This window comes from Rana temporaria, chromosome 5 (genome assembly GCF_905171775.1).
Source record: "Rana temporaria chromosome 5, aRanTem1.1, whole genome shotgun sequence".
Classification (NCBI taxonomy): domain Eukaryota; kingdom Metazoa; phylum Chordata; class Amphibia; order Anura; family Ranidae; genus Rana; species Rana temporaria.
The window spans coordinates 302,475,077-302,502,596 of record NC_053493.1 but is presented as its reverse complement, the minus strand read 5'-3'; the positions used below and the strand labels follow the sequence as shown (position 1 = coordinate 302,502,596).

The 27,520-nt window shown below is 44.7% G+C and overlaps 1 protein-coding gene across 1 annotated transcript in view; it reads left to right on the top strand.

Annotated features, from left to right (window-relative positions):
* The window catches only part of TMEM241 (transmembrane protein 241), a 179,371-nt gene that overhangs the window by 19,147 nt on the left and 132,704 nt on the right, over window positions 1–27,520 (top strand). The window contains exons 2-4 of the mRNA XM_040354068.1: window positions 1,417–1,463; window positions 6,265–6,342; window positions 26,328–26,409. Of these exons, the coding sequence (XP_040210002.1) occupies window positions 1,417–1,463; window positions 6,265–6,342; window positions 26,328–26,409 (207 nt within the window). The remainder of the gene's footprint in view (window positions 1–1,416; window positions 1,464–6,264; window positions 6,343–26,327; window positions 26,410–27,520) is intronic.

Genomic DNA, 27,520 nt, shown 5'->3' with positions numbered 1-27,520 from the left:
TCGCCAGCGCATCGCCTCAGTGTGAGGGCTTTGTTTACATTGAGAAGGCTGGGCAGGAGTTTTTCAGGTGGTATTTAGGCGCTATTTTTAGCGATGTACCGCCTGAAAAACTCCTCAGTGTGAAAGGGCCGGTTCACACCGGGATCACACGTTTTAATATCAATGTTTTAGTGGCTAGCTTTCTTTATTGTCTTAGACTGTGTGTTCTTCAAACTCCTCTGAATTATAATTAAAGCTTAATTAAGTTGAGCCGCTTTAGCATAGCTTTGCAAATCTTCGGGTGGTCAAACACACTTTGATTTTATTATAAAATCCATATTCAATTTGATCAAAACAATTAAACCAGAGACCAACTGAATAGCCATACCTGCCCTTCTAAATCCCTTTCAACTCCATTTAGATTGAGTTTAACTAAAATAAGTTGAAATCTACTTCCCAATATGTGGCATATTGATCAAATGGGTAATTGAATAGAGATCTTTTAAACTTTTTAAAGAAATCGAAGCATCTATGACCACCATTACTGAGTACTCTGTGTGGAGAAGTGTATTTACACACATAGGGGCAGATCCACAGTGAGAGTACGCCGGCGTATATACTGGTACGCCGGCGTACTTCCAAATTTCCCGCGTCGTATCTTTAGTTTGAATCCTCAAACCAAGATACGACGGCATCTGGGTTTGATCCGACAGGCGTACGCCTTCGGATCGTAGGTGCAATACTTCGGCGTCCGCTGGGTGGAGTTCGCGTTGTTTTCCGCCTCGGGTATGCTAATTAGCCATTTCCGACGATCCACGAACGTACGCGCGGCCGTTGCTTTCTCTTACGCCGTCTCTAGTTGGCTTTTTCCGGCGTATAGTTAAAGCTGCTATTTTGCGGCGTATAGATAGACTTGCTTAAGTATGGCCGTCGTTCCCGTGTCGAAATTCGAATTTTTTTTTTGCGTAAGTCGTCCGTGAATAGGGATGGACGTAATTCACGTCTAAGTTAAAAAAATGACGTAGTTGCGACGTCATTTAGCGCAATGCAAGGTGGGAAATTTTGAAACGGAGCATGCGCAGTTCATTCGGCGCGGGGACGCGCTTCATTTAAATGAATCACGCCCCCTACCCGCCGATTTGAATTACGCGCTAAGAGATACACTACGCCTCCGTAACTTACGGCGCAAATTCTTTGTGGATTCAAAGAATTCAAAAGTAAGTTACAGCGGCGTAGCGTATCTCTGATTCGCTGCGCCTATCTAACTGTATGTGAATCTGGCCCATAGAGCCTTGTTTTAGCTTTGGCATGCCTCTGAATCCCTAATAGTAGAAAATAGGTCTATGTAACCCAATGTATTGTTGTGAGCAAGTCCTAGCATTTTTATGTTTTAACTTAATTGATGTCTGTCCAATTAACATGGTCTTTGTTTTCCAGTATGTTCTGTCTATTCTGAAATTCACCTATCCTACCCTTTTTCAAGGGTAAGTATAATATATACACGTGGGTATATTTAATGATGGAAATTGGAAATCATTCTGTAATACTTTTGTCTGTTGGATCATTATTTGGTGTCACATAAGCAGAAGTAAATAGAAAGAAAAAACAAAAACAAAAAAATGTGTCGTTTGCATACCATGTCCATTTTTAATTAACTTAGCTTTACTAGTTGGTAGAATGAATACGATAACAAATGTTTCCCAAAATGCCCTATAATATCTTAATTACATAGAAAAGCTTTAGTGGGGTTGTCCCATATACTTGTGTATTTACTGTATATAGTGCAATTTATGCAATGCTTTACAACAGGGGTGCCCAACCTTTTGAAGAGAGAGGGCCACTTAAGCAACTTGGTAATCGGTCGCAGGCCACAATGAGTGAAGCGGGCAGATGACCGGTCCATTTCCACTTTGTATGTATACACAGAGCAGACGGGGACACAGCACGCTCCACTTTATGGGCCTCCAATCCTGTCCGCCCAGACAGAAGGGGACAGATGCCCTTCTGTTTTTTTTTTGCAAATCGGATTAGAGGTAGGCGGGTGTAAACAGACACAAATCTGTTTACATCTGCCGCTCCATAGAGGTGAATGGTGGGTCCTATTAGGTCTGGGTCTGCCTGAAAAAGACAGGCGGACCCAATTGGACTGATCATGTGAAAGGGGCCTAAGGCTGCTTTCACACGAATTTGCTGTGGTTTACACGTGGTGCAGGTTCAGGGCAGTGTACCTGTGGTTTTCATGCGGGTTAGCTGCACTTTGCCATATAATTTTATTATGTCTTGCAGGCGTGGTGCACTTTCTGAAAGTTCACCAAACCTGCAGGTAATAACCGAAGTCTGACTCGGTGCACGGAACCCGCAGTTGCACTGCTCTGCAGCTGCGGATCAGTTTGAAAGCAGCCCAGTGTAGCTAGTGTACCACTGTAGAGAACGGGTCCATTGCTGTTTGATTTTTTTTTAAACTGACCTCAGTCTTCGATTCTTTCTCATGATTCCTGCAGGTATGGCTGGCGGCAGCTGCTGCTGTCCCCCCGCTGCAGTTATGGTTAGCGGCTACTGCTGTCTCCCAGGGCAGGTATGGCTGACCGATGCTGTCCCTCAGGAGGACATGGCTGGCGATGGCGGCGGCTGCTGTCCTTCAGGAGGGTATGGCTGGCGGCTGCTGCTGTGTCCCTCAGGCAAATGTGGCTGCTCCTGTCTCTCCGGCGGATATGACTGGTGGCTGCTGGTTGTCCCCCAAGGTGGTTATGACTGGCGGGTACTGCTGGCAGTCCCCCAGGGCGGGTATGACTGGCGGGTACGGCTGGCAGTCCCCCAGGGAGGGTATGACTGGCGGGTACTGCTGGCTGTCCCCTAGGGCGGGTATGACTGGCGGGTACTGCTGGCTGTCCAATAGGGCGGGTATGACTGGCAGGTACTGCTGGCTGTCCCCCAGGGTAGAGCTGCACAATTCTGGCTAAAATGAGAATCACTATTTTTTTGCTTTGAAGATAGATCACGATTCTCGCAGAGTAACATCATCTTTCACATTAAAACATTGGGCTAACTTTACCGTTTTGGTTTTTCTTTTTATTCATTGAAGCGTATTTTTTCCCAAAAAATTGCATTTGAAAGACCGCTGGGCAAATATAGTGTGACATAAAATATTGCATCAATTGCCATTTTATTCCCTAGGGTCTCTGCTAAAATATATATGTTTTGGGGGGTTACAATTAATTTTTCTAGCAAAACATATTGGGCCATATTCTCAAACATTTCAGGCGGCGGAACGTATGTACTTTACGTTACGCCGCCGCAAGTTTAAGTGGCAAGTGCCGGATTCCCAAACCACTTACCTGTGAACTTGCGGCGGCATCGCGTAAAGTCCACCCGTGTAAGCCATCCTAATTCAAATGATCCAGGCAGGGGGCGTGGATCATTTAAATTAGGCGCGCTCCCGCGCCGATCGTAATGCGCATGCTCCGTCGGGTAAATTACCCGACTTGCATTGCGCTAAATGACGTCTCACGGACGTCATTTGTTTTGACTGTAACGTAAATGGCGTCCAGCGCCATTCACGGACGACTTACGTAAACGACGTTCAATTTTGAAATTTCGACGCGGGATCGACGGCCATACTTAACATTGAGTACGCCACCTAGGGGGCATCTTTATCTTTACGCCGCGTATCGCTTACGGAAACGACGTTAAAACACTACGGCGGGCAAGCGTACGTTCGAGAATCGGCGTGACTAGTCATTTGCATATTCTACGCTGACCGCCACCTAGCGGTCAGCGTAAATATTGCAGCCTAAGATACAACGGCGCAGGCTGTTGTATCTTAGGCATGTTTAAGTGTATCTCAGTTTGAGAATACACTTAAACATAGGAAACGGACTTACGTAGGCGTATCTGTTGATACGCCTACGTAACTTGTTTGAGAATATGGCCCATTGATTTTAACTTAAACAAGTGTCAACAAAAAGATTTGGACTTTAAGTGGTTAAACCTCCTGCATTTACACACAGAAGTTTGCTCTAAGAAGGAATGTAGTTAGGGCCCTTTCAGACGTGCGGACTGTATGTCCGCTTTTTCATCCATCCGTTTGCGGATGAAAAAGGGACATATATTGGTCCCTATGTGATTGCGGGTGTCAGCGGATAAACATCCGCTGACACCCGTAATCACCCGCCTCCGCAAAGATTTGATTTTGCGGACGGAAGAATGTCCTATTTTTTTTTCTTCCGTCTGCGGATCGGATGAACACGGACACACGGTCCGTGTTCATCCGATCCCCCCCATAGGGGAGAGCGGAGAAAAGATAGGGCGGTCCCTGCACAGTGTGCGGGGACCGCCCTGTCATCCGACGGCTCAGCAGGGATCTACGGAGCGATCCCCGCTGAGCTGTACGGACACACGGAGGCAGATCATTACTGATCCGCCCCGTGTGAAAGGGCCCTTTGTGTTTCATGTTACAAACTTGGCAGACTACCCTGATTGTTTTTTTTTTACACACACACCGATTTTCCCTTTGATCTAAGAACAAAGCGTTGGTTACAATGTTTCCTGTTAAGAACTTGGCAGACTGCCTGGACGTTTTCTTTTAAAAGCTGAGTGAGCAGATAGTCTCTCCACTTGTTAAATATGAAAGAATCTGCAAACTCTGCATTAGAGATCGTCAGGGGGAGTTGAATTGAGATCACGATTATTTTAACGAGTAATTGTGCAGCTCTACCCCAGGGCGGGTATCGCTCTATCTATTACAGCAGCCGGCTATGCGGGAAGCATGTGCTCTGCTCTCTACTCCATCCTCATGCTTCCTATACCATCCGGCTCCGTTCTTCACACTGATGCTCTGGGATGGTGAGTCGGGAACATGCAATTTGGGCTTGCCAACCCACCATCCCAAATCAGGAGGTGGCGGGCCACATAAGGGGGCCAGCGGTTGGGCACCCCTGCTTTACAACATTCATACCAGTTCCTTTCCTCATGGAGCCTACAATCCCCAGTCTTTACCTTCCATTTCTACATATACCAGGGCCAATATAGACAGAAGCCAATTAAACGTCTAGCATGTTTTGGAGTGTGGGAGAAACCCACCAAAATACAGGAAAATCATACACACTCCATACAGATAGCATCCTGGCCAAATATAAAACCGTGGAGCCTAGTGCTTCAAGGCAGCCAGAAATGCGAACCACTAAGTCATCATGCTGCCCTGCATGTAATTAATACAAATTTCCAGTCTTGGAAAGTGTGGGCGAGAACCTCTGTCAGGGGAGTCGTGATATCAGTCCCAGGTATGAAGACCTCCTCTTATTTATGGTCTCGCTGACACCAGTCACCTGTTTAGGAAGTAAAGGAAGGCTGCTAAGCAGTGTGGCGATATACATTCATGGTCCAGTGAGCAGCCAGAAAACGGTTGTGTTACCCTACTTATGGTTTGTGACAGTGGTGTGCAAATCTCTGAACAGAACTACAAATGTGTGGGCAGATTTTTTTTTTATTACAACGGTATATTTAAGTGATTGTAAAGTCTTCTTCCTCTTTTTTATTTTAAATAGAAAACCTGTTTTACTTACCTGCTTACCTGTAATGATTTTGCACATAGCAGACTGATCCTCTTCTTGTGTCCCTCGCCGGAGCTCATGGCCCCTCCTGTTGCCGGAAATGTAACAGTTATTTGAAACGGTTCAACTGTAGCAGAATTGTTTCGTGCCAAGATCTCAGCACCCATATTAGGTGATTTGTGCCCATGAGGCCCATGTGGTTTTCAGCAACAGTAATGCCTCGTACACATGACCAGTTTTCCCGTTGGGAAGACTACCATGACAGCTTTTGGCCGGGAAAACTGGCCGTGTATGCTCCATGACAGTTTTCTGACAGGAAAACCGCTGGGAATCCCGGTGGGAATAATTAGAACGTGGTTTTTTTCTTTTTTCCTGTTGGGATTCCCGGCGGTCTTTTTCCTGGCAGTTTTCCTATGGGAAACACTGCGAGGGAGCATACACACGGCCGGGATTCCCAGCCAAAGCTCTCATGGCAGTTTTCCTGCCAGGAAAACCGGCCGTGTGTTGGGAGGGGGGGGGGGGAGCTGCCGAGCAGGTTCTCGGTTTTCCAGGCGGACTTTTTACTGCCGGGAAAACCAATCGTGTATGGGCCATAATGTGACCGATGTTTCTTTTTTCCTTCTAAAAGGTGAAAAAAACAATAGTCATTGATTGTTTGAAGTGTCATTGCCTGCATTAATGTTTCTTGTCTTTATCACAATATAAGCTGAAGATGATTGTCATTTGTTTCTTGCAGGTGGCAGACATTAGTGGGTGGAGTCTTTCTTCATATATGTTGGAAAATAGGCTGGGTGGAGATTAACTGCTCTTCCAGGTAAATGTAACTTTTCTTTCCCCCCTTTGGTGTAGTTGGTGGGGTTGTTTTTTTTTTTTTTTTCTAAATGTTCGGGGTTTGCATTTCTCTAGATTAAGAATTTTCCAGGAACTGCACATTAAATTGTTGGAAAATTATGGCAGTCTTTTTTTTATTTTATTTTTTATTTTATTTGGGGGTAGACCAGTGTTTCTGCAGTTTTCTCTGGATCAGTGGCGTGAGTTGCCGTGGTACGGGCGGGCAGGCTGTCATGCCTGGTCCAAGGTTTGGTGTAGACCAAATCTTCTTAAAGCGGTGGTTCACCCTGATTTTACACATTAGGTCTATGCTATTGCTAGGCATAGACAGTAACCACACCATTTTTTTTTTTTTTTTTTTTTTTTTTTAAGTCCTCCTTACCTCTTTTCAGCAGCCGTTTGTGTCCTGTCACTCAAAATCCCCCGCGGGGAATGTGCGTGCAAGTCCATTCTCCCCCGTCCTGTCAATCTATTTCTTACACTCCTCCGGAGACGCGCTGGACAACGAGGCCTGAGCTTGTGACGCCGGCCTTTATGGCATCAGTGTAGTGTTGACGGCGACGTTCGCCGTCAACACTGCACATGCGCGGGATAGAGCGGTGAATGCTGGGAGCATTCACCGTATCCCGGAAGAAGACCCTGTCGGCTTTAAAATGCCCACAGGTAAGATGGAAACGTCCATCGCCTGAGAATATAAAATCTTCTTTTTAGAATTACAGCACTTACGCTGGCTCTAGGAGTGGGACACCCTGGTAGTGCGGGAGTACAGGTAAGCCCTGAGGATTACTGCACAAAAAAAAAAAACGATATCCCGCCGAACCCCCGCTTTAACCAGTGTTCCTTCAGAGGTTTCTAGGGGTTCCTTGAGCAGTGACAGATCGATCTACCACCTGAATGTACCTGCAAAATTGCAGGGCTGATGTCACTCTGCATAGAAAGCAATGTAAGACCAGTGGAGCCTCTACTTTTCACTCTCAAATATGTGACCACTGGCGCCAAGATCTTTTTAACCTGTCTGTAAGGGGGCATTTTTCTCATTGACCCCTAATGAAGGGATGCACCTCTCCACCTGAACACCAATGAAAGAGGCCATTTTCCTACTGGTGACCAATAAAAGGAGGGCCTTCTGTTTAGCCACATATCATAAAGAGTATCCTACCTGGTCAAAAAAGGAGTGAACATACATTATTATGGAGTAGGAGCCATCCACAAAAATCTTTACAACCATATGTAATGGTCACCACCGTCTACGACCTTCCATCAACCCACGACAGCTCATCTGACACACAGACAAACCAGCAGGCACGATCCATATCCATTCCCAAGAAAAGGAGACTGACCACTCTATTCTCTGCTTCAAAATGTATGAACACTTTTTTAATGGTTACTTTCAGTCTTCTATACAGTACAACAGGTTACAGTAATCCCAGGAACAAAACCACACCCCACCCATACATCACACGATGAGCTTCAATCACATTCTTTTAGATAATTACATAGAGGAGTTAATTATCCCCCAGACGTTACGTCTCCAACAATGTCATTCACCTGCACCTGAGAAGTCACATTCCTTCATTAACAGAATTCAAACAAAACACCATCACACAATGATTTCTTCTCAATCCACATCTTTAGACAGACGGTCCGTCTCCGCATACAGCTTGAGAGATCCTGGACCAGACTCAATTAGCATGTCAACAGTCTACACAGAGAGAGATGAGTCATAGAATAAACCAACACTTAGCTCATATTGCAGGATCTGAGATATTGCAATCAGTAATGTCCCCCATCTCCTGGCTCAATCTGTGCCCAAAAGTCACTCCTGTTACATGGCTCCCTCCTTGTGGAACACTTGACAGACCCGGCATTGATCCTTTTCTGGTCAACTTGGGGATGTCCGGAACTAGGAGGCCGGGATGACGTCTGTTTGCCGGGATAAACCATCAGCATTGCCATTTGGCTTACCAGGTCGGTAGCTGATGGTAAAGGTGAATAATGGAATTCAGTTCTGGAACAGTCACTTGCTTTGCTCTCTCAATGGCTGCCAAAACCTGTTGCTGATGCTTTTGGGAGAGATAAGGCACAACCTGAGCGCAAATCCCATTTAATCTTTTGACAATTTCAGCCTGTTTGTGCATTTCAATGTTCAAGCCACGGGACATCTCATAATACATGACGTAGTGTCGTTGCAGCTCCGAATTCTCACTGGCCAACTTGTCACATTCCCATTTTAGACTGTGATATTGTGCCGGATCTACAGTACATGTCGGGGAAGGTAGTCTTACCCGGGTCTCAGCAGCAAGCGAGTTGGTTCCAGCAACACGTGTTGGGGCACGGGTAGTCACTGGGTTGGCTTCATCAGGGTGTAAGCAGAAACAAGGGGGGCCAAATCATTCCCCAGTAGTACATCTGCTGGCAAATCTTTCATCACCCCTACCTTCACGTGTCCTGAACCAACCCCCCAATCCAAGTGAACACGGGCAGACGGAAGATGGTGCCTCCCACCACTCTTACGGCTACCGTGTCTCCGGTGTGCTGGCTCTCTGGGATGAGGTTCTTCTGTAGCAGGGTCATGGTGGCCCCAGTATCGCGTAGCCCATTGGCTACCTTTCCATTGACCCAGACAGTCTGCCTGTGTTGCTGCCGGTTGTCCTGGTTAGCTACTTGTACTGGATCAGCCTCGTGCAGGACGCCCCAATGTTCTTCCTCCAAAACGCATTGGGCCGCCGGCATAGGTGTGTGGGGGTTCCCCCTTGCAGGCTGTCTCCATGACTGTGACTGCCTGGCTGGATTCGAGGGACAGTCTGACTTTTTGTGTCCTAGCTGTTTACACCCAAAACACTTGATGGGTTGTGAGTTGAACCTGGTCTGCTGAGGATAAGTGGCCGCTGGAGGTGGTGCTGTAGGGTGGTACGACTGGGGTTGGTAGGCAATAGCCGGCGGGGGTGCCGCTGATCGATAATCCACCCGAGCTGTTGTCTTGACCACAGAGTTGTCCAGTTTGCGAGCGTCTGTGTATTCGTCCGCCAGGCGAGCTGCTTCAGACAAGGAGAAAGGGTTTCTGTCCCGGACCCACTCTCTGACTTCCCGGGACAGTTTGTCAAAGAAGTGCTCCAGCAGGAACACCTGCAGCACCTCTTCCCCGGATTCTGCTTGGCATCCATCGACCCAGTGGGATGCTGTGCGGTGTAGGCGGCATGCCCACTCGGTATATGAGTCTCCAGTCTGCTTGCTCGTCTCTCGAAACCGCCTCCGGTATGCCTCTGGTGTGACGGCATACCTGGCCAAAAGTGCTTTTTTTACTAGTCCATAGTTCATAATATCCTCGTCTGGGATGGCCCTGAACGCTTCACTGGCCCGGCCGGACAATTTCCCAGACAAAATGGTAACCCATTCCTCTGTGGGCACCCGGTGTAGGGCACATTGCTGTTCAAAATCAGCAAGGTACCCATCAATCTCCCGTTCAGTTTCAATGAAGTTCTTAAAAGCAGCAAAATGTATTTGTCTCCTTTCAGCTGGTGCTGCTGTGACTTCTGCTGCTGCAGAACCTCTTTGCCGTAGCCAATTTGCATCCACAGCCACTATAACTCGGTTTATGGTCTCCGGTGGAGGGTTAGGACCATAGTGTGCCAGTCTTGTGTTAACAGCCCGATCAAAACTTGCTTCTTCGGGTGTCCTGTCTGTTACGCTGGGCCTTTCCGTTATGTTGGGTCTTTCAGCTCCATCCATTTGGACAAGTTCTGTGATCATGTCCATCTTCTTACGGTTGCTGGCCGGTCTGCCCCGGCTCTCCAGTAAGTCCTTGAGGGTGGAGCGCTTCAGCCGTGCATACTGAGACTCCATTGTCCTGTGTCCTTGTAGCTGTTCTTCTGGCGATGGAATTATCCCGCTGCTAGCCACCAATTGTAATGGTCACCACTGTCTACGACCTTCCATCAACCCATGACAGCTCATCTGACACACAGACAAACCAGCAGGCACGATCCATATCCATTCCCAAGAAAATGAGACTGACTGCTCTATTCTCTGCTTCAAAATGTATGAACACATTTTTAATGGTAACTTTCAGTCTTATATGCAGTACAACAGGTTACAGTAATCCTAGGAACAAAACCACACCCCACCCATGCATCACACGATGAGCTTCAATCACATTATTTTAGATAATTACATAGAGGAGTTAATTATCCCCCAGACGTTGTGTCTCCAACAATAAGTCATTCACCTGCACCTGAGAAGTCACATTCCTTCATTAACAGAATTCAAACAAAACACCATCACACAATGATTTCTTCTCAATCCACATCTTTAGACAGACGGTCCGTCTCTGCATACAGCTTGACAAGTTCCATTCCACACACACAACAGTATTTAGCATACATCATGAGAGATCCTGGACCAGACTCAATTAGCATGTCAACAGTCTACACAGAGAGATGAGTCATAGAATAAACCAACACTTAGCTCATATTGCAGGATCTGAGATATTGCAATCAGTAATGTCCCCCATCGCCTGGCTCAATCTGCTGCCCAAAAGTCACTCCTGTTACACCATACATACAATAAAAATTGGTAGCTCCAACTATTTCACATCAATTGTTATAAATACTAATTTGTTAATTAATTTATCAAATAAGTTAATCCGAAAAAGGTGACCAAAATAATTAATCCCTAACAGGTGTCACTGCAAAATCCTTTATTGAAATATCTCTAAAAAAATAAGGTGAAGACACATGACAGACCATGACATAGTGAATTATAAAAACTCCACCTGTCCTGTCCCCAATGATATAATTATTGATCATATTCTGAGATCATAAACTCAAGATAGACTATATCATAATATATTTTTTTTCCCCCAAAATTGTCCTGTCTTTTTGTTTTATAGCGCAAGAAATAATAGGAAAAATAGGGCATACATTTTATTTGGGTACAGTGTCACATAACTGTGCAATTGTCAGTTAAAGTAGCGCAGTGCTGTATCGCAAAAAATGGCCTGGTTATGAAGGGTGGGTAAATCCGGCGGTCAAGTGGTTAAAGGATCTGCTACTGATGGCTTGATGCCAGATACCACAGCATACCTTCAGAGGTCTAGTGGCATCCATGACTCGATGAGTCAGCTCTATTTTGGTGGCAAAAGGGGACCGACTGAATATTAGGTGGCTTGATCATAAAGCTTTGTCTGATCAGTGAGTATAGTACATCCTGACTATGTTTTCGGCAATATTTACATGTGCATGGTCCCTCTCTGTGTAAAGCCGCATTCACATGTATGTGGGTGCAGGACGGTATGTAAATTGCAACTATCCTGCACCCACAATAAAAATGCACTGCTGTTAGCAGATGCGCAGGGGTGCCATTTATTTTATTTTTTTTTTATTTTTTTTATTTATCATCGAAAAGCCAGTCCACACGGACCTCCAACATACAAGATTAACAGTACAGACAACAGAACTTGGATACAGCTACAGATATATACTTGGGCATATGATTACGTACACAGTAGTTCAGTGGAATAGTAATGTACAGATGAGCCCCGTTAGGATGTGTCTATCGGGGTTGTAGAGTTATCTCCACATGTCCTGGCATTGGGGCCCGGTCGGACTGACCCCCAGATCCATTTTCCATTTTCAGTAGATAAAGTAGAGTAAAGGTTAGAGACAGTAGGGGGGGGATGGGGGGGGGGGGGGTGGGGGGGGGATATTTTGCACGAGCAGGGTCAGTGTAAAGCGCCCCTACGGGCGTAACGTGTAGTTAATCCGTTCCCGGATATTCCACATATCAATGGGATCAGGTATTATACCTGTGGCTGGGTTGACGCCGAGCAGTCAATCTCTCTGAGACTCTGCCCCTCGTCCGAGTATTTAAACACGTTGTATAGCTGCCACGTCTCAGAGTATGTCTCCTGACGTTGTTGGCTTTATTTCTTAATGGCACCCCAGGTACTGAAAACGTCAGCGTGTTTTCCTGTGCTGGGACCTGCATAGTACAGCGCCACGCAGTTTCCTTGCAGCTGCGATTTTGGTACAGTAGCGTAATCAAATAGGCTGCTGTGCTTGTGCAAACATGGCCACAGGGAAACTGCAATAGTGTGTACCTAGCCTAAAGCAAGAATGAGAAATGTAGCTTCTCACTAGAATGGGTTGTCGTGTGTTTTCAGTTTTAGGTGTCCGGTACCAGAGCTGCATTGATAAGGATGCTTCCCATTTTGTGTGAATGGAGAAGTACTTTCAAATTGCTTTAGTTTACATGATTTATTGTATAATCACACATGGAACACGTTAATGGCTTTTCATGCGTCAGTTTATAACAGCGATGTCTGGCTAATTTTATCCCTGGTCACAAAGGCCATAGAACAATCAGCACTTTTGAGGAAGGGTGACATTTGTGTGTAATGAGGTGGAATTGAGTCAAGTTAACAATTCCGTAGGTTCTTTCCACATTGGTGACATTTATTAGGTCACTCATTAGTCATGTGATCGTCTTGGGCAAATATAGCTACAAAGCTCACAATGGAAGTTTTTTTTTGGGGGGGGGGGGGGTGGGTTGGAGATATCATCATGTTTACGACATGTTTTCAAATTTGGTGCTGCCTGTTTCCTTTTCGAAGTCTGACTATGTTTTAAAAAAGAAATATCTTCAGACAAATGTCACAAGCATTCACCTAATCTTCAAATTCTAGTTGTTTTTTGCTCCAAGGAGAACTTTATCTAAAGTGATTTTTTTTTTCTTTTTTTTCCGACCGTCTGTGTCCCATTGTGGAGATTTCCCTTCACTTCCTGTTCCATAGCCAAACAGAAAGTAAGAGGAAAACCCTGCAAGATAAAGGGATTGTAAAGGTTTGTTTTTTATTTTCTAAATGGGTTCCTTTAAGCTAGTGCATTGTTGGTTCACTTACCTTTTCCTTTGATTTCCCTTCTAAATGTTTTTTTTTTCTTTGTCTGAATTTCTCACTTACTGTTTCTCCTCAGCTTGCCCCAATCATCCAAGCTGTTCTAGCTGGGGGTTAGTCAGCCAGAACAGCTTACTGAGGGGAACAGGAAGTGAGAAATTCAGACAAAGAAAAATAACATTTCGAAGGGAAATCGAAGGAAAAGGTAAGTGAACCAACAATTCACTAGCTTAAAGGAACCCATTTAGAAAATAAAAAGCCAACCTTTGCAACCCCTTTAAGAGAATTCCTTGGGGATCCCCTAGGTCACCAGAACTGGTGTCCCCAATTAGAAGATTTCCCCTCCTATTGCTTTTCTGGAAACAACCCAAAATTTGTGTATCTCCGTAATGGGGGGACAGAGAGCAATAAAAACTGACAAGCGTTCTAATCCCTTTCCCCCTCTATTGCCTTTAGTTATACTTTAAAGTACAAGTTCTCCCTAACACTAAAATCTCTAAATCTACAGGCATCCACAATCTAATGCCGCATACACACGATCGGAATTTCCGACAGGAAAAGTTTGATGTGAGCTTTTGGTCGGAAATTCTGACTTTTTCTGTCAGAATTTCCTACAGCAAAAAATTGATTGCTGGTTCTCTATTTTTCCGGCGGGAAAAGTTCTTGTCGGAAATTCTGATCGTCTGAATGCAATTCCGAGACGCAAAAACAACACGCATGCTCGGAATCAATTCGACACATGCTCTGAATCATTAAACTTAATTTTTCTCGACTCGTTGTAGTGTTGTACATCACTGTGTTCTTGACGGTCGGAATTTCAGACAACATTTGTGTGACCGTGTGTATGCAACACAAGTTTGAGACAAAATTCTGTCAGAGAAATATCCACGGTTTTCTTGTCGGAATTTCCAATTGTCGGAATTTCTTGTCGGAATTTCCAAGACTAACCTGTAAAGAAGAAATTGGTATACATACCTTTTCTGAAGCCGTTTCGTTCCAGTCCCACACTGAGCTGTCAGCCACGGCTTTGTTGTGTAGGTAGGTGCAGAGAAGGCAACCGACAATGGAAGCCCCATAGTAACTCTACGTGTGATGTCGCTTCCCTAGCATTTTACAATTGTTGCTGGCTGTATCCTGCACAGAGCTTTCGCCACTTCACCGCCCACCATATAACAGAATGACGTGTGCAAATTGGTTAAGTTATCCTAACTGGACATGATATGACCTCCAGCAGGATAAGCTGCGATTGCGCGCCCGCAGAGGCATACAGCACAGCGATCGTTGGTGTGGTGTGTCAGTCTGATAGACTGCGTCACCAATCTCAGTAAAGAGTCTCTGATCGGGCGTAGGCTCTTTACCATATAATCAGCTGTGTCCAATCGCAGCTGATCAAAGCGTAAACGGGAAGAGTCATGTATTGGCTTCTCCTCCACTTGCGTAGACAGACCCGAGTAGAGGAGAGCTGATCAGCTGCTCTACTTACGGGGGGGGGAAGGTCTGCCCTGATTGATTATCAGGGGGCGTTGGTACAGGAATCACTACTTGGCAGCAAGGTACCATGGGAAATGTAGTCCTTAGGAAATTAAAATTAAACAATAGTCAGAGGAGAAGCTGCAAAGAATGCAGGGAATCCAGGAAGTTGTGAAGAGACAGCCAGCAGACAGACAGAACTCACTGCATATTTTTCAGTTAAGCTTACATTGGATTGTCATGTATTGTTACAATGCTGTGATATTTGTCCAATCCAATGAGAGATTTGTATATAATATATATGTGTGTGTGTGTGTGTGTGTGTGTGTGTGTGTGTGTGTATATATATATATATATATATATATATGTATATGTATATGTATATGTATATGTATATGTATATGTATATGTGTATGTATGTATGTGTATGTATTGTGACAGGAAGTCAGGTAAATCTGTGGGTGTTGTCACAGACGGTACATACATTTCTGCCTTGTTTAGACAATACACCAATTGTTATTAGGCGTTGGCTGCAAAAGTAGCCAGAAAAGGTCTAAGGGCGTTGGAAAACTTCAGCTGTTCAAAATGAGGCAATTAAGGCCTCTATAAGTAATCCAGAGGATTACCACTGATTTGTTGCATCCTGAGGCTTTGTGAATAAGGAGAGCAGTGTACTGAAAGTCTTCTGAGGAGGTGAGGAGAGGATTGATTTTTCTGTGTAATAAAAAATCGAGACTATTGTTTTTCTGCTGTATGACCAGCAGTGTCTGCCCAGCACTAGGCTGTGCCAGACTCCATAGATGGGTTCCTGTGTGGTAAAGATAGACGCCCTAAGTGGCCAGGGTTTATTTTAGGTTTGATTTTGTTTATGCGGTTTGGATGCTTGCACTTGTTTCCAGCAAGATGGAGGAATAAACCAAAATTTTGGTTTTCAACCGTCTTCGACTGCCTGTCTGTATAAATTCAGTGTGTAGTGAACCCATCCAAGGGGTCACACACCCCACTACCGAGCTAAACCCTTACTATCTATCTATCTATCTATCTTTTTGTATGAAAACAACTATGGTGTTGACTGTCGCTGGGTAGTTTTGGCACTAAGGTAACCAGACTGCCTAGAGTCAAGGAACAAATTCACCTTTTCACCATCACAGAAATTAGGAACATTTGTGTACTTGCTCAGACTGTGGTATTGCCATCCAATCTGGCTGGGCAAACCAATATGAGACAGTCTGTCCCTAAACACAGTATCGCATTGCATAGGCTCAAGCTGTATGTCCCATCACTTGTTGCTATCTGAAATGGCAATGTGTTTTTATATCAATCTTTACTTTTACTTTGTGTAGGCCCCAAATCTAGAATCCATATTAGGACAGACTCATTGCTATTTCTAGCTACATTTTCCCCCAACAAAGCCATATCGGACATAACTGATTGTCTTGTTTTCTGGACTCGTGCACTGGGGCTGTTGGGAATATAGTAGCTCCTCAGCCCAGTAGAAAACTATGCAAGTGACACCCTGACACACAGGATATCGCAATAACAAAACATAATGGAAAATCTCCCTAACAAGGACATGGAAAGTAATAAAAACATACCAGAGGTTCCAACCCTCCTCCACCATATCCAAAGGTAAAAATAAAATAAGCTATAGTTGGAACTTTTAAAAATCTCCTAAACTTGGTGTCTATAAATTTTAGGTCTGTCTTTGGGGCTGATCAATAAAAGCTATGAATTATAGACGAGGCCTATAGCTTACAAGGAAGATCTATCTGACAGATTTACTGCACAGTTTAGAAAAATGCATCAGTTAATGGCATTGGGCAATTCTGCATCAATTGATTCTGTTGAAAGAATTGAACAAACCGCATTTGCCACAATGTCCAGGTATGTATAGCATACTTGCACTTTATAGCACTCTTGCCCTTTGAAGTGTGAGCTCTCCACCTCTACTGGGTCCCAACCGCTGCCATCTTCTTCTGAGTCCAGTGTCTTCTTGCTTAGCCCTTAAGATGGGCACTGATGCAACGACCACAAATTTTACATTGGAACTACGTTATCTTGGCACCCTTCTCCATTCTGGCATTTACAGATGCTGGGGCTGTGCTGGGCATGCTTTACAGTCGGTACAGATAACCACAATTGGCATGCAGACAGACATTGGAAGAGACCTAAAAAGTACACACCTTAAGTGTCCATGGGTCTTCTACACAGTTTTCGGATAGCTCAACTTGGAACAGGGCAAGCAAAGCCTACATCCACTTTAGGAAGATGGTATTTATTTATTTCTTAATTGGTTCCGATCTGCTCAGTTATAAAATTGCTTAAAGGCATACAAGCTCAAAAACCTGAAAATCTTATTGCGCATATAGCAGAGGTCTCAATGAGCCTATAAAATTGCATATTTTTTTTTCTTTATACCAGGTATCCTGGATTATCTAAAAGTATAATGGGTTAATATTTTTTTTTATTTTTTTTTTTTTTTTTTTTGCCACTTCCAATTTAGTGATGTTCTTTCAAAACGGGAAGAAAAAAATTAATCTGTTGGAAAACAAGACGCTTCCCTTTTCTACAGTTTTTATATTAAAAAAAAAAAAAATTTGCATCAGCCTAATAAAAAGTGTTATTTTAGTTCTTGGTGGAGTCTGGTGTGCTGGGTCATTGGCTTTTTTAATTCTTGCTTCTTATATGTGTTATGCAGGATATCCCTGCCATAATTCTGTGCTTTCTGAGCAGTCAGGAATTTTAGGAGTTCCTGTCAATCTTGTATGGAATTCTCCTGTAATATAAAAAAAATTAAAAGTAAGGGATTCAACCTGGAGAAAGTGAAGTTTAAAGCGGAACTAAATTCTGCAACATGTGCCCCTGGCATCTTCGTCCAGTCTTCTTCGGGTTGGCATTTTTGCCTGGGATGACAAAACTCCCATACATTCAGAGGGGCGTTAATTCATACACTGAGCTGTGCATGCATGGCTTAATGTACATTCAAAAGATGTATTGCTGGCTGGCAGGCAGGTAGGAAGTATTTATCTGCGGAAGAGGCATGCTGAGTCTATTGCAATAAAAACCTACCTGCCAGTAATGTTTCATAGAAGGGTTATAGTTCCACTTTAACAGGTGTGCAGCCCCGGGAGGTCGAGTTCAAAGATTTCACCAAGCCTTCGAGAGATGTAAGAAATTGCCATATTCAGTATTTCCAACATTTTCCAAAAATTGTAATCCTTTTTAATTGTTTTGAATTATAAATAGCAGTTGATAGGGGATATATATATATATATATATATATATATATATATATATATATATATAAAATAATTTACTTTCTCTTTATCTTTTTAACGTAATACACTTACTTAGTCACCTATTTTTGTCTTTTGCAGTTTACTTTTTTTTCTTCCCTATTTTTTATTTATTTTTTTAAACAACATAAATTGAGTTCAAAAGTTTCTTGGGTTTGCGATGGTCGATAACGCACTAGGGAACTCTGCCATGTACTTTGTTTTCAAGGACTTGCATGAAGTGCTGATAAGTGACTTAACAGTTTGTACTGCAGTCATGGACCTGGCATTACATAGTAAACAAGAAGCCAATTCGTCTGTGCTCTCTGGTTTTTCTTTCTTCTTTGAAGCCTGGGTTTTAAATATTCGCGCACATCCCACATTTCTCAAAGACTAAATTTATATTAATACCATTTAATATTATTTTTTTTATTAATACTTTATTGTTCCATTATTAATAGTTGTGCTTTTAAAATATTTGTAGTATGTCTTGGTGTTTTATTATGTGTTCATGCGCCATTTCTTATTTTTTTTTTTGCTCTATGTTGCCCCTGCGTGGGCAAACCATGGCTTGTTATAATTTTTGAAAATTCAATAAAATATTGAAAAAGAAAATATTTGTAGTATGTCGGGTTACCACCAGATGGCAGTATGTGCTTCAAAAAGAGCCATAGTTTTTAGAACAATGGATTTGCAGCAATAAATATTAGAAAACTATTGAGAATGTAAATAAAAAAATAAACATGCATACACTAAATGGGTCAATATGTGTGCTGCAGAATGGTTTTCAATAATTGAGGTATACTTAATTTTCCCTGTTCGTCTTTCAGGACAGGTACTGTAGAGAGACACAGGCTCCTCCCCTCTTAGGAAACACCGCCTTCCAATTAAGGATTTAAGCCTCATCCTCCCTCAGCTCCTCAGTTTATGGTGTTTCCTCCGGCAGGAGACACCGCTGGGGCCGAGAGCCAGACAGCTGGGGAGGCTGGGGCTATGTTTTCTGAGGAGGGGGGTCCTGGACTCTCTTTTTCTCAGTCCTGCAACTACCTGATTGGGCTAGTGAGCTCTAAAATCGAAGGTACCTGTTGCGCTGCGTGCCTCGGCGTTCTTGGGGAAGTATCTGACCGAGGGGGTCCTTTTCCTTTCGTCCAGGGGGACGCTGCAGGCGGCGTGTCGGCTCCCTGTGTAATCACACAGTTAGGTCAGGAGCTGAGACCGGCCGGATGACGGGTGACGTCAGATCCGGAAGGGGCGGGCACTTCCGCCGGATACGCGTCTTCTAGGCCCAGACGCGGCAGAGGATAAGGACCACACGCCAGGCTGGTGCGGCCTACGCTTTTCAGCCATGGGGACGGCATTCGGAGCGTGTCCATCGACCACAGCCTAGACCGGAGATGTCGGAAGCAGAGGCTTCACACGCGCCTCCGGAGGACAGCAGCACCAGCCACTCTAAGGTAGGAACCCTGGGGTGGTGTTCCTTTACCTTCCTTTCAGCTTCACTGGTGTATTCTCCTGGTGGTCGGGGGGTGAGGTAGTGTGTCCCTTGGTGATGGTTGGCTAGGGGGAAAAAACACTCCTGGTGGTTTGCTGTTTTTAAAAGAAACGCTGATAGCCTCTCATACCTGCTCTTGCTTTTTACTGTGTTTTACAGAAATCCACAGAAAAATCGGGTCATAGCTCCAAGAAGAGGTGTCCTTCCTGTAAAACTTCTTTAGGAGAGACCTGGAACAAAGCACTGTGCAGACGCTGTATTGAGGGGTTAATCAGGGAGAAAGAGGCAGAGCAGGGTTCTGAGCTAGCAACTACAGTGAAAGAGCTTGCCAGCACTTTTCAATCTTTTAAGGATCTGTTTGCTGGTTTTCAGTTGCCACAGAGTAGCCCTTCTCCAGTGCAGCAGGTTAATCCACCTGGTCCTGTGGTACTTCCCTCCGTAAGTGGAGAGAACCCAGAGGACTTCAGAGAGGACGCTGAGGAAGAGCGAGATAGTGCCGCTTCTGACTCCCAAGGGGAGTCTGAAGGGGAAGGGAAGGAGGGGGAACCCTCAAGGAATTCCCGATATAAGCTTTCCCTTGAAGAAGTGGATGACCTCTTAGGGGCAATCCACGCTACGTTGGGGATCCCTGAAGAGAAAAAAGCACTATCGCTCCATGACAGAATGTTCATGGGCTTAGGGGAACAAAAGAAAAGAGTTTTCCCGGTCCATGAGGTCTTGGTCCAGACCATCAAAAAAGAGTGGCAGGATCCGGAAAGGAAACCCTTCCTTTCAAATGCATTGAAGCGAAGATTTCCCTTTTCTGAGGAAGAAGCCTTAGTTTGGAACAAAATTCCCAAATTAGATGCGGCATTCTCACAGGTGTCCAGACACACTGACTTGGCGTTTGAAGACATGGGGGTGCTTTCAGACCCCATGGACAGAAGAATGGATTCACTTCTGAAGAAATCGTGGGATTCTTCACAGGGGAATCTCAAGCCTGCCATGGCAGCTACAGTGGTAGCTCGCAACATGGAACATTGGCTCACGCAATTGAAAGCGCACATTGAAGCAGGGACACCCAAAGAAACTGTTTTGGCCTCTTTTCCTACACTACTGAATGGGGTAGCGTATCTAGCAGACGCATCAGCAGAGTCTATACGCATGTCTGCGCGCTCTGCGGCCTTGTCTAATTCGGCAAGGAGAGCCTTATGGCTCAAGACATGGCAAGGGGATAGCGCATCTAAGGTTAAATTGTGCGGTATTCCCCTCACAGGAGACCTGCTGTTTGGACCAGGTTTGGAGGCTGTTCTTGACCGAACAGCCGACAAAAAGAAAGCCTTTCCTCTAAAGAAAAAGTTTGGGGGACAGGCAAAAAAGAAGTTCTGGTCCCAGAAGAAAGTAGAAACCCCTAAACCAGAAGGGAAAAGGAAGTTTTGGGGGCCGAAAGGTAAGGGGCGCGGAGCAGCGATTTTTCGTGCTCCTGAACAACCCCAAAAACCACAATGACGAAGTCAAGGTGGGGGGAAGATTGGGGGCCTTTCTCCCACAATGGGAAATGATCACCAGCAATCAATTTGTGCTGGGGATCATAAGGCGAGGATACAAATTAGAATTCTCAAAGCCTCCTCCGTTAAGACTTTTGATCACCGAGCTACCAAAATGCAAGGAGAAATCATTAGCTCTTCTTTCCTCCCTTCAGGAGTTGGAGGATCAGGAGGTAGTGGTTCGGGTCCCGACAGAAGAGACAGGCAGGGGCTTCTATTCCCACATTTTTGTGGTTCGCAAACCATCAGGGAAGTTCAGACTTATACTGAATCTGAAGCCCCTGAATCTCTCGGTCACTTACAAAAGATTCCAGATGGATTCAATTTACTCAGTAAAGACCCTTCTCCCCCCCAATTGCTTTATGGCATCAATAGATCTAAAGGATGCCTATTTGCACATCCCTATAGCAGAGGGTTATCAGAAGTTTCTGAGATTGGCAGTAAGGTCCAAGGAAGGGACATTTCACCTTCAGTTCAAAGCCCTTCCCTTCGGGCTCTCCTCTTCCCCCCGCATCTTCACCAAAGTTATGGTGGAGGTCTTGGCGTTCCTTCGTCTCAGAGGGATCTCAGTGATAGCGTACCTGGACGACCTGTTACTGTTTGCAGGGTCACCGGAACAGCTGTCCCAGGATCTCCGGGTAACAAGAGAGGTCCTGGAAAGCCTGGGATGGCTTTTGAATCTGGAGAAATCCAGTCTAGTGCCATCTCAAAGGGTCACCTTCCTGGGGTACGAACTGGACTCAACCAGACAGATGGTCTTTCTCCCAGCAGAAAAAATACAAAAAGTAGACAGGGCAATGCTACTTCTTCAGGGCAGCTCTCAGCTCACAATAAGGAAAGCCATGTCAGCCTTGGGTCTTCTAACTTCCACACTTCCGGCGGTACAGTGGGCAGGGTTGCATTTTCGTCCCTTACAACTTTACATCTTAAGTGTCTGGGATCGCAACCCGGGGTCCCTGGATGCTCTAATTTCAGTACCGATTCAGGTCAAGAGAGCCCTCTGGTGGTGGAGGAAGGGGGCGAACCTGTTACAAGGGCTGGAGTGGATTTGTCCAATATCCAGGACAGTAACAACGGACGCCAGTGGCACAGGATGGGGAGCACATCTGAATTCTTCTCTGATGCAGGGTACCTGGGAAATAGAGGACTCAAAGAGATCCTCGAATTGGAGGGAGCTGAAGGCTATAGATCTGGCCCTCAGAGCCTTTCAAAGAGATCTTCAGGGTCATCATGTCCGAATCCGTTCGGACAATTCCTCCGCAGTTGCCTATATCAACAGGCAGGGGGGCACCAGGAGCCAGTCCTTGTGGAAGCTGACAGAGTCCATCCTCAAATGGGCAGAGACCAACATCTTGTCTCTTTCTGCGATTCATCTGAGGGGGGAGCAGAATCAAGTCGCAGATTTCCTCAGCAGGAAAAAGCTGAGGGAGGGCGATTGGGTCCTGAACCAAGAGGTTTACGAAGTGATCACTCAAAGGTGGGGAATACCGGAGGTGGATCTGTTCGCCTCAAGGGGAAATACCAAGACACGGCTATTTTTTTCCCTGAACAGGTGGGACGGAGCACTAGGGGTGGATGCTTTAGCACAGACCTGGCAGTTCGTCAGGTGTTATGCTTTCCCCCCTCCGGTTCTGATTCCAGCAGTTTTGAGAAAGCTGCAAAGAGAAAACACAACGCTGATTCTGATTGCACCCCATTGGCCCAGGAGACCATGGTTTTCCATTCTGAAGAGTCTATCAGTAGAACCTCCTTGGATTTTGCCAATCCGGGAAGACCTTCTTACTCAGGGTCCAGTCTGCTGTCCGCAGGTGGAGAGGTGGAACCTAGCAGCCTGGCTTCTGAGGAGGAGCTGCTAAGAAACAAGGGCTTTTCAGAACGACTAATAGCAACCCTTCTAAGCTGCAGGAAGAAGGAGACGCAAGCAATCTATCTTAAAGTTTGGAAGCGTTTTAACAACTGGTGCTTGGAAAGCTCTTTCAAGGTTCATAGCTCGATAGCAGTATTGGAATTTCTGCAGGCAGGAGCAGACAAGGGGCTGGCCATTAGCACACTGAAGGGTCAGGTCTCAGCTTTGAGTGTTTTCCTAGAAAGACAGTTAGCATCTGACCCATGGGTTTCTAGGTTTTTTAAGGCCTTGAGTAGAAGAAGACCAGTTAGAGCCCCCAACTTCCCAGTATGGGATCTTTCATTAGTTCTACAGGCTCTTACAGAGGAACCATTTGAGCCGCTAGAGAGTAGTACTTTAGAGGTGATCACACTCAAGACTGTATTCTTGGTAGCGATCACCACCGCTAGAAGAGTGAGTGAACTCGAAGCCCTGTCAATTAGGGCGCCCTTTTTTCAGATTTTTCCGGACCGCATTATTTTTAAGACGGATCCGGCCTTTTTACCGAAGGTATCTTCTAATTTTCACAGAAGTCAAGAAATCACATTGCCTTCTTTTTGTTCGAATCCTGTGAGGGAACAGGAACACAAATTTCACAGTTTAGATGTAAGGAGGTGTGTCCTACAATACTTAAATAGCACAGAGCAGGTCAGGAAAACTGATTCTCTTTTTGTTTTATTTTCGGGGTCCAAAAAGGGGTCCAGAGCCTCTAGGCGCACGATAGCCAGATGGTTAAGATCGGCCATTTTTCAGGCATATATATCTAAGGGGGTGGAGCCTCCACAGGGTATTAAGGCACATTCCACCAGGGCTGTAGCAGCTTCACAGGCAGAGTGTGCTGGTGCTTCCCCGGAGCAGATCTGTAAGGCTGCAACATGGTCTAGTTTCTCGACTTTCGTGAAACACTACAGACTGGACCTGCTTTCGACCAAGGATCAAGCCTTTGGACGCAAAGTACTACAAGCAGTGGTCCCACCCTAGGGTAAGGTGCTCGCTTATCCTCTCTACAGTACCTGTCCTGAAAGACGAACAGGGAAAAATGGGGTTACTTACCGGTAACATCCCTTTTCCAGGAGTCTTTCAGGACAGCACTGGTACCCACCCTTTTTTTCTAGGGGTATTTCTGAAAAACTCATCATACAAGGCCGTCAGGTAAGATGAAAAGTGATATTTATTTGACGTGTTCTTGTGTCTCCCCAGCTGGCCGGAGGTACTCTGGAAAAACTGAGGAGCTGAGGGAGGATGAGGCTTAAATCCTTAATTGGAAGGCGGTGTTTCCTAAGAGGGGAGGAGCCTGTGTCTCTCTACAGTACCTGTCCTGAAAGACTCCTGGAAAAGGGATGTTACCGGTAAGTAACCCCATTTTTTTTACTTAAAGTGGCCTTGTCACCACTGGATTACTTATAAAGGATCATATATACTTACCTTAGGACCAGAGTCTTTACATACCACAGCTTTGCTGCTGTTCAGCAGGTTTTTGAGGCCGGGTTCACGCCTATGCGAATTGGATGCGGCTTAAAATGCATCTAATTCGCATGTCATTAGAAAATACATACATTTTTATGAGGCTAGTTCACATATGTGCGATGCATTCGCACTGCACAGTGCTGAAAAAATGTGTGCGTTTTCTAGGCATTGCGGCTCAGGTTCCAATTCAGGCCCATTATCTTCTATGGGCACGCATCTGAATCGCAAATGTATTCCTTCCTCACTCCACTCCCCCCCCCCCCCCCCTTCTCTGCCTCCCCCGTCTCCCAGGTCGCCAAGTCCGCAGGTACACCGCACACAATGCTGAACAGCTCTCTTATGTCTTTCCAGAGATAAGAGAGCTGGAATTCGCACCGCACAAGTGTGAATCCAGCCTAAAAGTTCCTAGTGTGTTAAATACCTGCTCTGCTCCCCCACCAAATGCTGAGTGTTCTCCTGCCGACTTGTGTGATGTGCCATTGCTGGTTTATTAAAAATAATAAAAAAAAAAAAAAAAGACAGAAAAAACTGCAATACCCTCTCAAAGCTGCCCCTGTAGTACTTCCATAAGATGTCCTTGGTCTTCTGAGTTAAATGACACCTAGCTTCCATGAATCCAGAAGGCACTAGCACCCAGGCCCACTGCTTTTTTTGCATTGGCAGTCATTGAAACTCTTCGACTGTGAGCCACAGTGTCTGGGAAAGGGAGTGTCTGAGAAACAAATAATGGATGAATTTGCTTTCTCTGGATAGGTAAAGAGATAGATATATACAGCGCCATTAAAAAAGTATTCATACCCCTTGAAATTTTCCTTATTTTGTCATGTTAAAAGCAAAAACATAAATGTATTTTATTGGGGTTTTATTTGATGGACAAAGTGGCACATTATTGTGAAGTGGAAGGAACATGATAAGTGTGTGTGTGTGTGTGTGTGTATGTGTGTATATATATATATATATATAATTTTTTTTTTTTTACAAATGTTTGAAAAGTGTGGTGTGCATTTCTATTCAGCCCCCTTTACTCCCATACTCCTAACTAAAATCTAGTGGAACCAATTGCCCTCAGAAGTCACCTAATTTAGTAAATGGAGTCCAACTGTGTGTTATTTAATCTCGTTATAAATACAGCTGTTCTGTGAAGCTCTCAGAGGTTTGTTAGAGAACCTTAGTGAACAAACCGGATCATGAAGGCCAAGGAACACACCAGACAGGTCAGGCATAAAGTGGCGGAAACGTTTTTAAAGGTGTTGTAAAGGCAGAAGGTTTTTCTAGGAAGCAGGCCAAGGTTGTTGACAGCCAGGCAAACAGAGTCGGCAGGCAAAGGGGAGTCCAGTAATCGGGCTGAGGTCAAGGGCAACCATATGAGCAGCTGTAAGGTGGCAAGTATAGGCAAAGTCCAAGGAGAAGCCAGGTCACACATGGGTAGCCAAATATAGTGGAAACACGGGAACAAGCTGAAAACCACTTGGCTACTTCTTTCAGTGACAAATCTGTTTAAATCAGGCCGCTGGGTACCAAGTTTGTGCGTTAATTGTTATGTGCACACGTGGCAAACTGGCACACGCAGCGCAATGCATACATGCATAAGCATAAATCTGTACTGGCTTTTTGGAAATCCGGTTTACCTTCTCAGTCAGGAAGGTGTGTGTGTGTGTGTGTTTGTGTTTTTTTATTTATTTATTTATTTATTTTTCTTTTTTAAATAAGGATTTTCCCCTTTTTTTTTACCTGGTGCTCCTGCCAGGAATACACTTCTCGTCCCAGGGTGACAATGCTCACCCACTGAACTGTTCTTATAGAGGAGGAGCATTGTGACCCTTGGCTGCTTGCTCTTGATTTAGACTACAGAACAATTCCTCCTCTCCATAAGCATAATAATAAACCATGCTTTATTATATATCACCAAAATACTGTTTATTATATCACTCTTTTCTATATTTGTTTTTTGTGTTTTTCAGATCTGACGTTGTATCATGGCTTCCTGCCTCAGCCTTCTTTGTGGGCATTATTTATGCTGGTTCCAGGGCTTTGTCAAGACTGGTATCTATAACCAATATCTCTTTGCTTTTGCTTTGCCCCCCCCCCCAAGTTTTTAGATATTTAGGCCTCGTGCACACTAGAGGTTAAAATACAGTTATAAAAATGGCGGTAGCTTTGCTGGGAGTTTTTTTACTGTTTTGGAAATAGCGTTTTTTTTTTATTTTTTATATATATAAACTGCTCTATATACACACACACACATTTGTAATGGGTGGTATGCTCAACATTTTGGTATTTTGGTATCAACATTTTGGTATCAGCAGTAAAGCATGAAAAAAAAGGGACACCCAGGAACAAAAAGGAGGTTTGTCCTGCACATTCTTGCAACAAAACAAAAGGCAACAGATCGGGGCACAACAAACCTAGGTGTAGTAGTTTAAAATAGAAGTTTATTGTAAAAAAGGTAGTGGCTGCTCACAATGGTAGTACTATATCGGGCATGTGTCAGATAAGAGTATATGGGTCTGATGGACATATCCCCGGCAACTCTCACACCGGACCAGAAGTTGTAAGCCAAGAAAACCAACAACCAGCGTGTTCCACTTCTTCTTCTTCTGACCTTTGAAGAGATCTAAAGAAGAAGCGGAAGCGTTGAAACGCGTCACCTGACTATTTTGAGGTCTCCCATTGGACGTCACCTCCAGCACTGCCTGTTGTGCGTTCCACGCTGGTTGTGGGCTTGCTTGGCCGATGGCTTCTTGTCTGGTGCGGACACCCTAGGTTCCGGAGTGGCTCACCACCAGCGACAGATGTCGGGGATATCTCCATTTGACCCAGATACTTGTATTTGAGACATGCTCAATATAGTACTACCATTGTGAGTAGCCACTAAATTATTTACAATAAACTTGTATTTTAAACCACTACACCTAGGCTGGCGCCCCTGTCTTTTCCATATTGTCTTGCAGAGATTTGCTTCAACTCTATGGGGAGATGCCGTTGGGATGATGCACTACTTAAGAATTTTTCTGTTATGGAATTTTTTTATGAAAAGGACTTTTAGCTTTTTAGCCATTTAGTGTTGTAATTTTTCTTGTGCCATTCTCCTCTTTTGTGTTCCTTGCAACAAATCAACACGGCTCTAGTGCAGGAGGGTTTTGTACAACACATC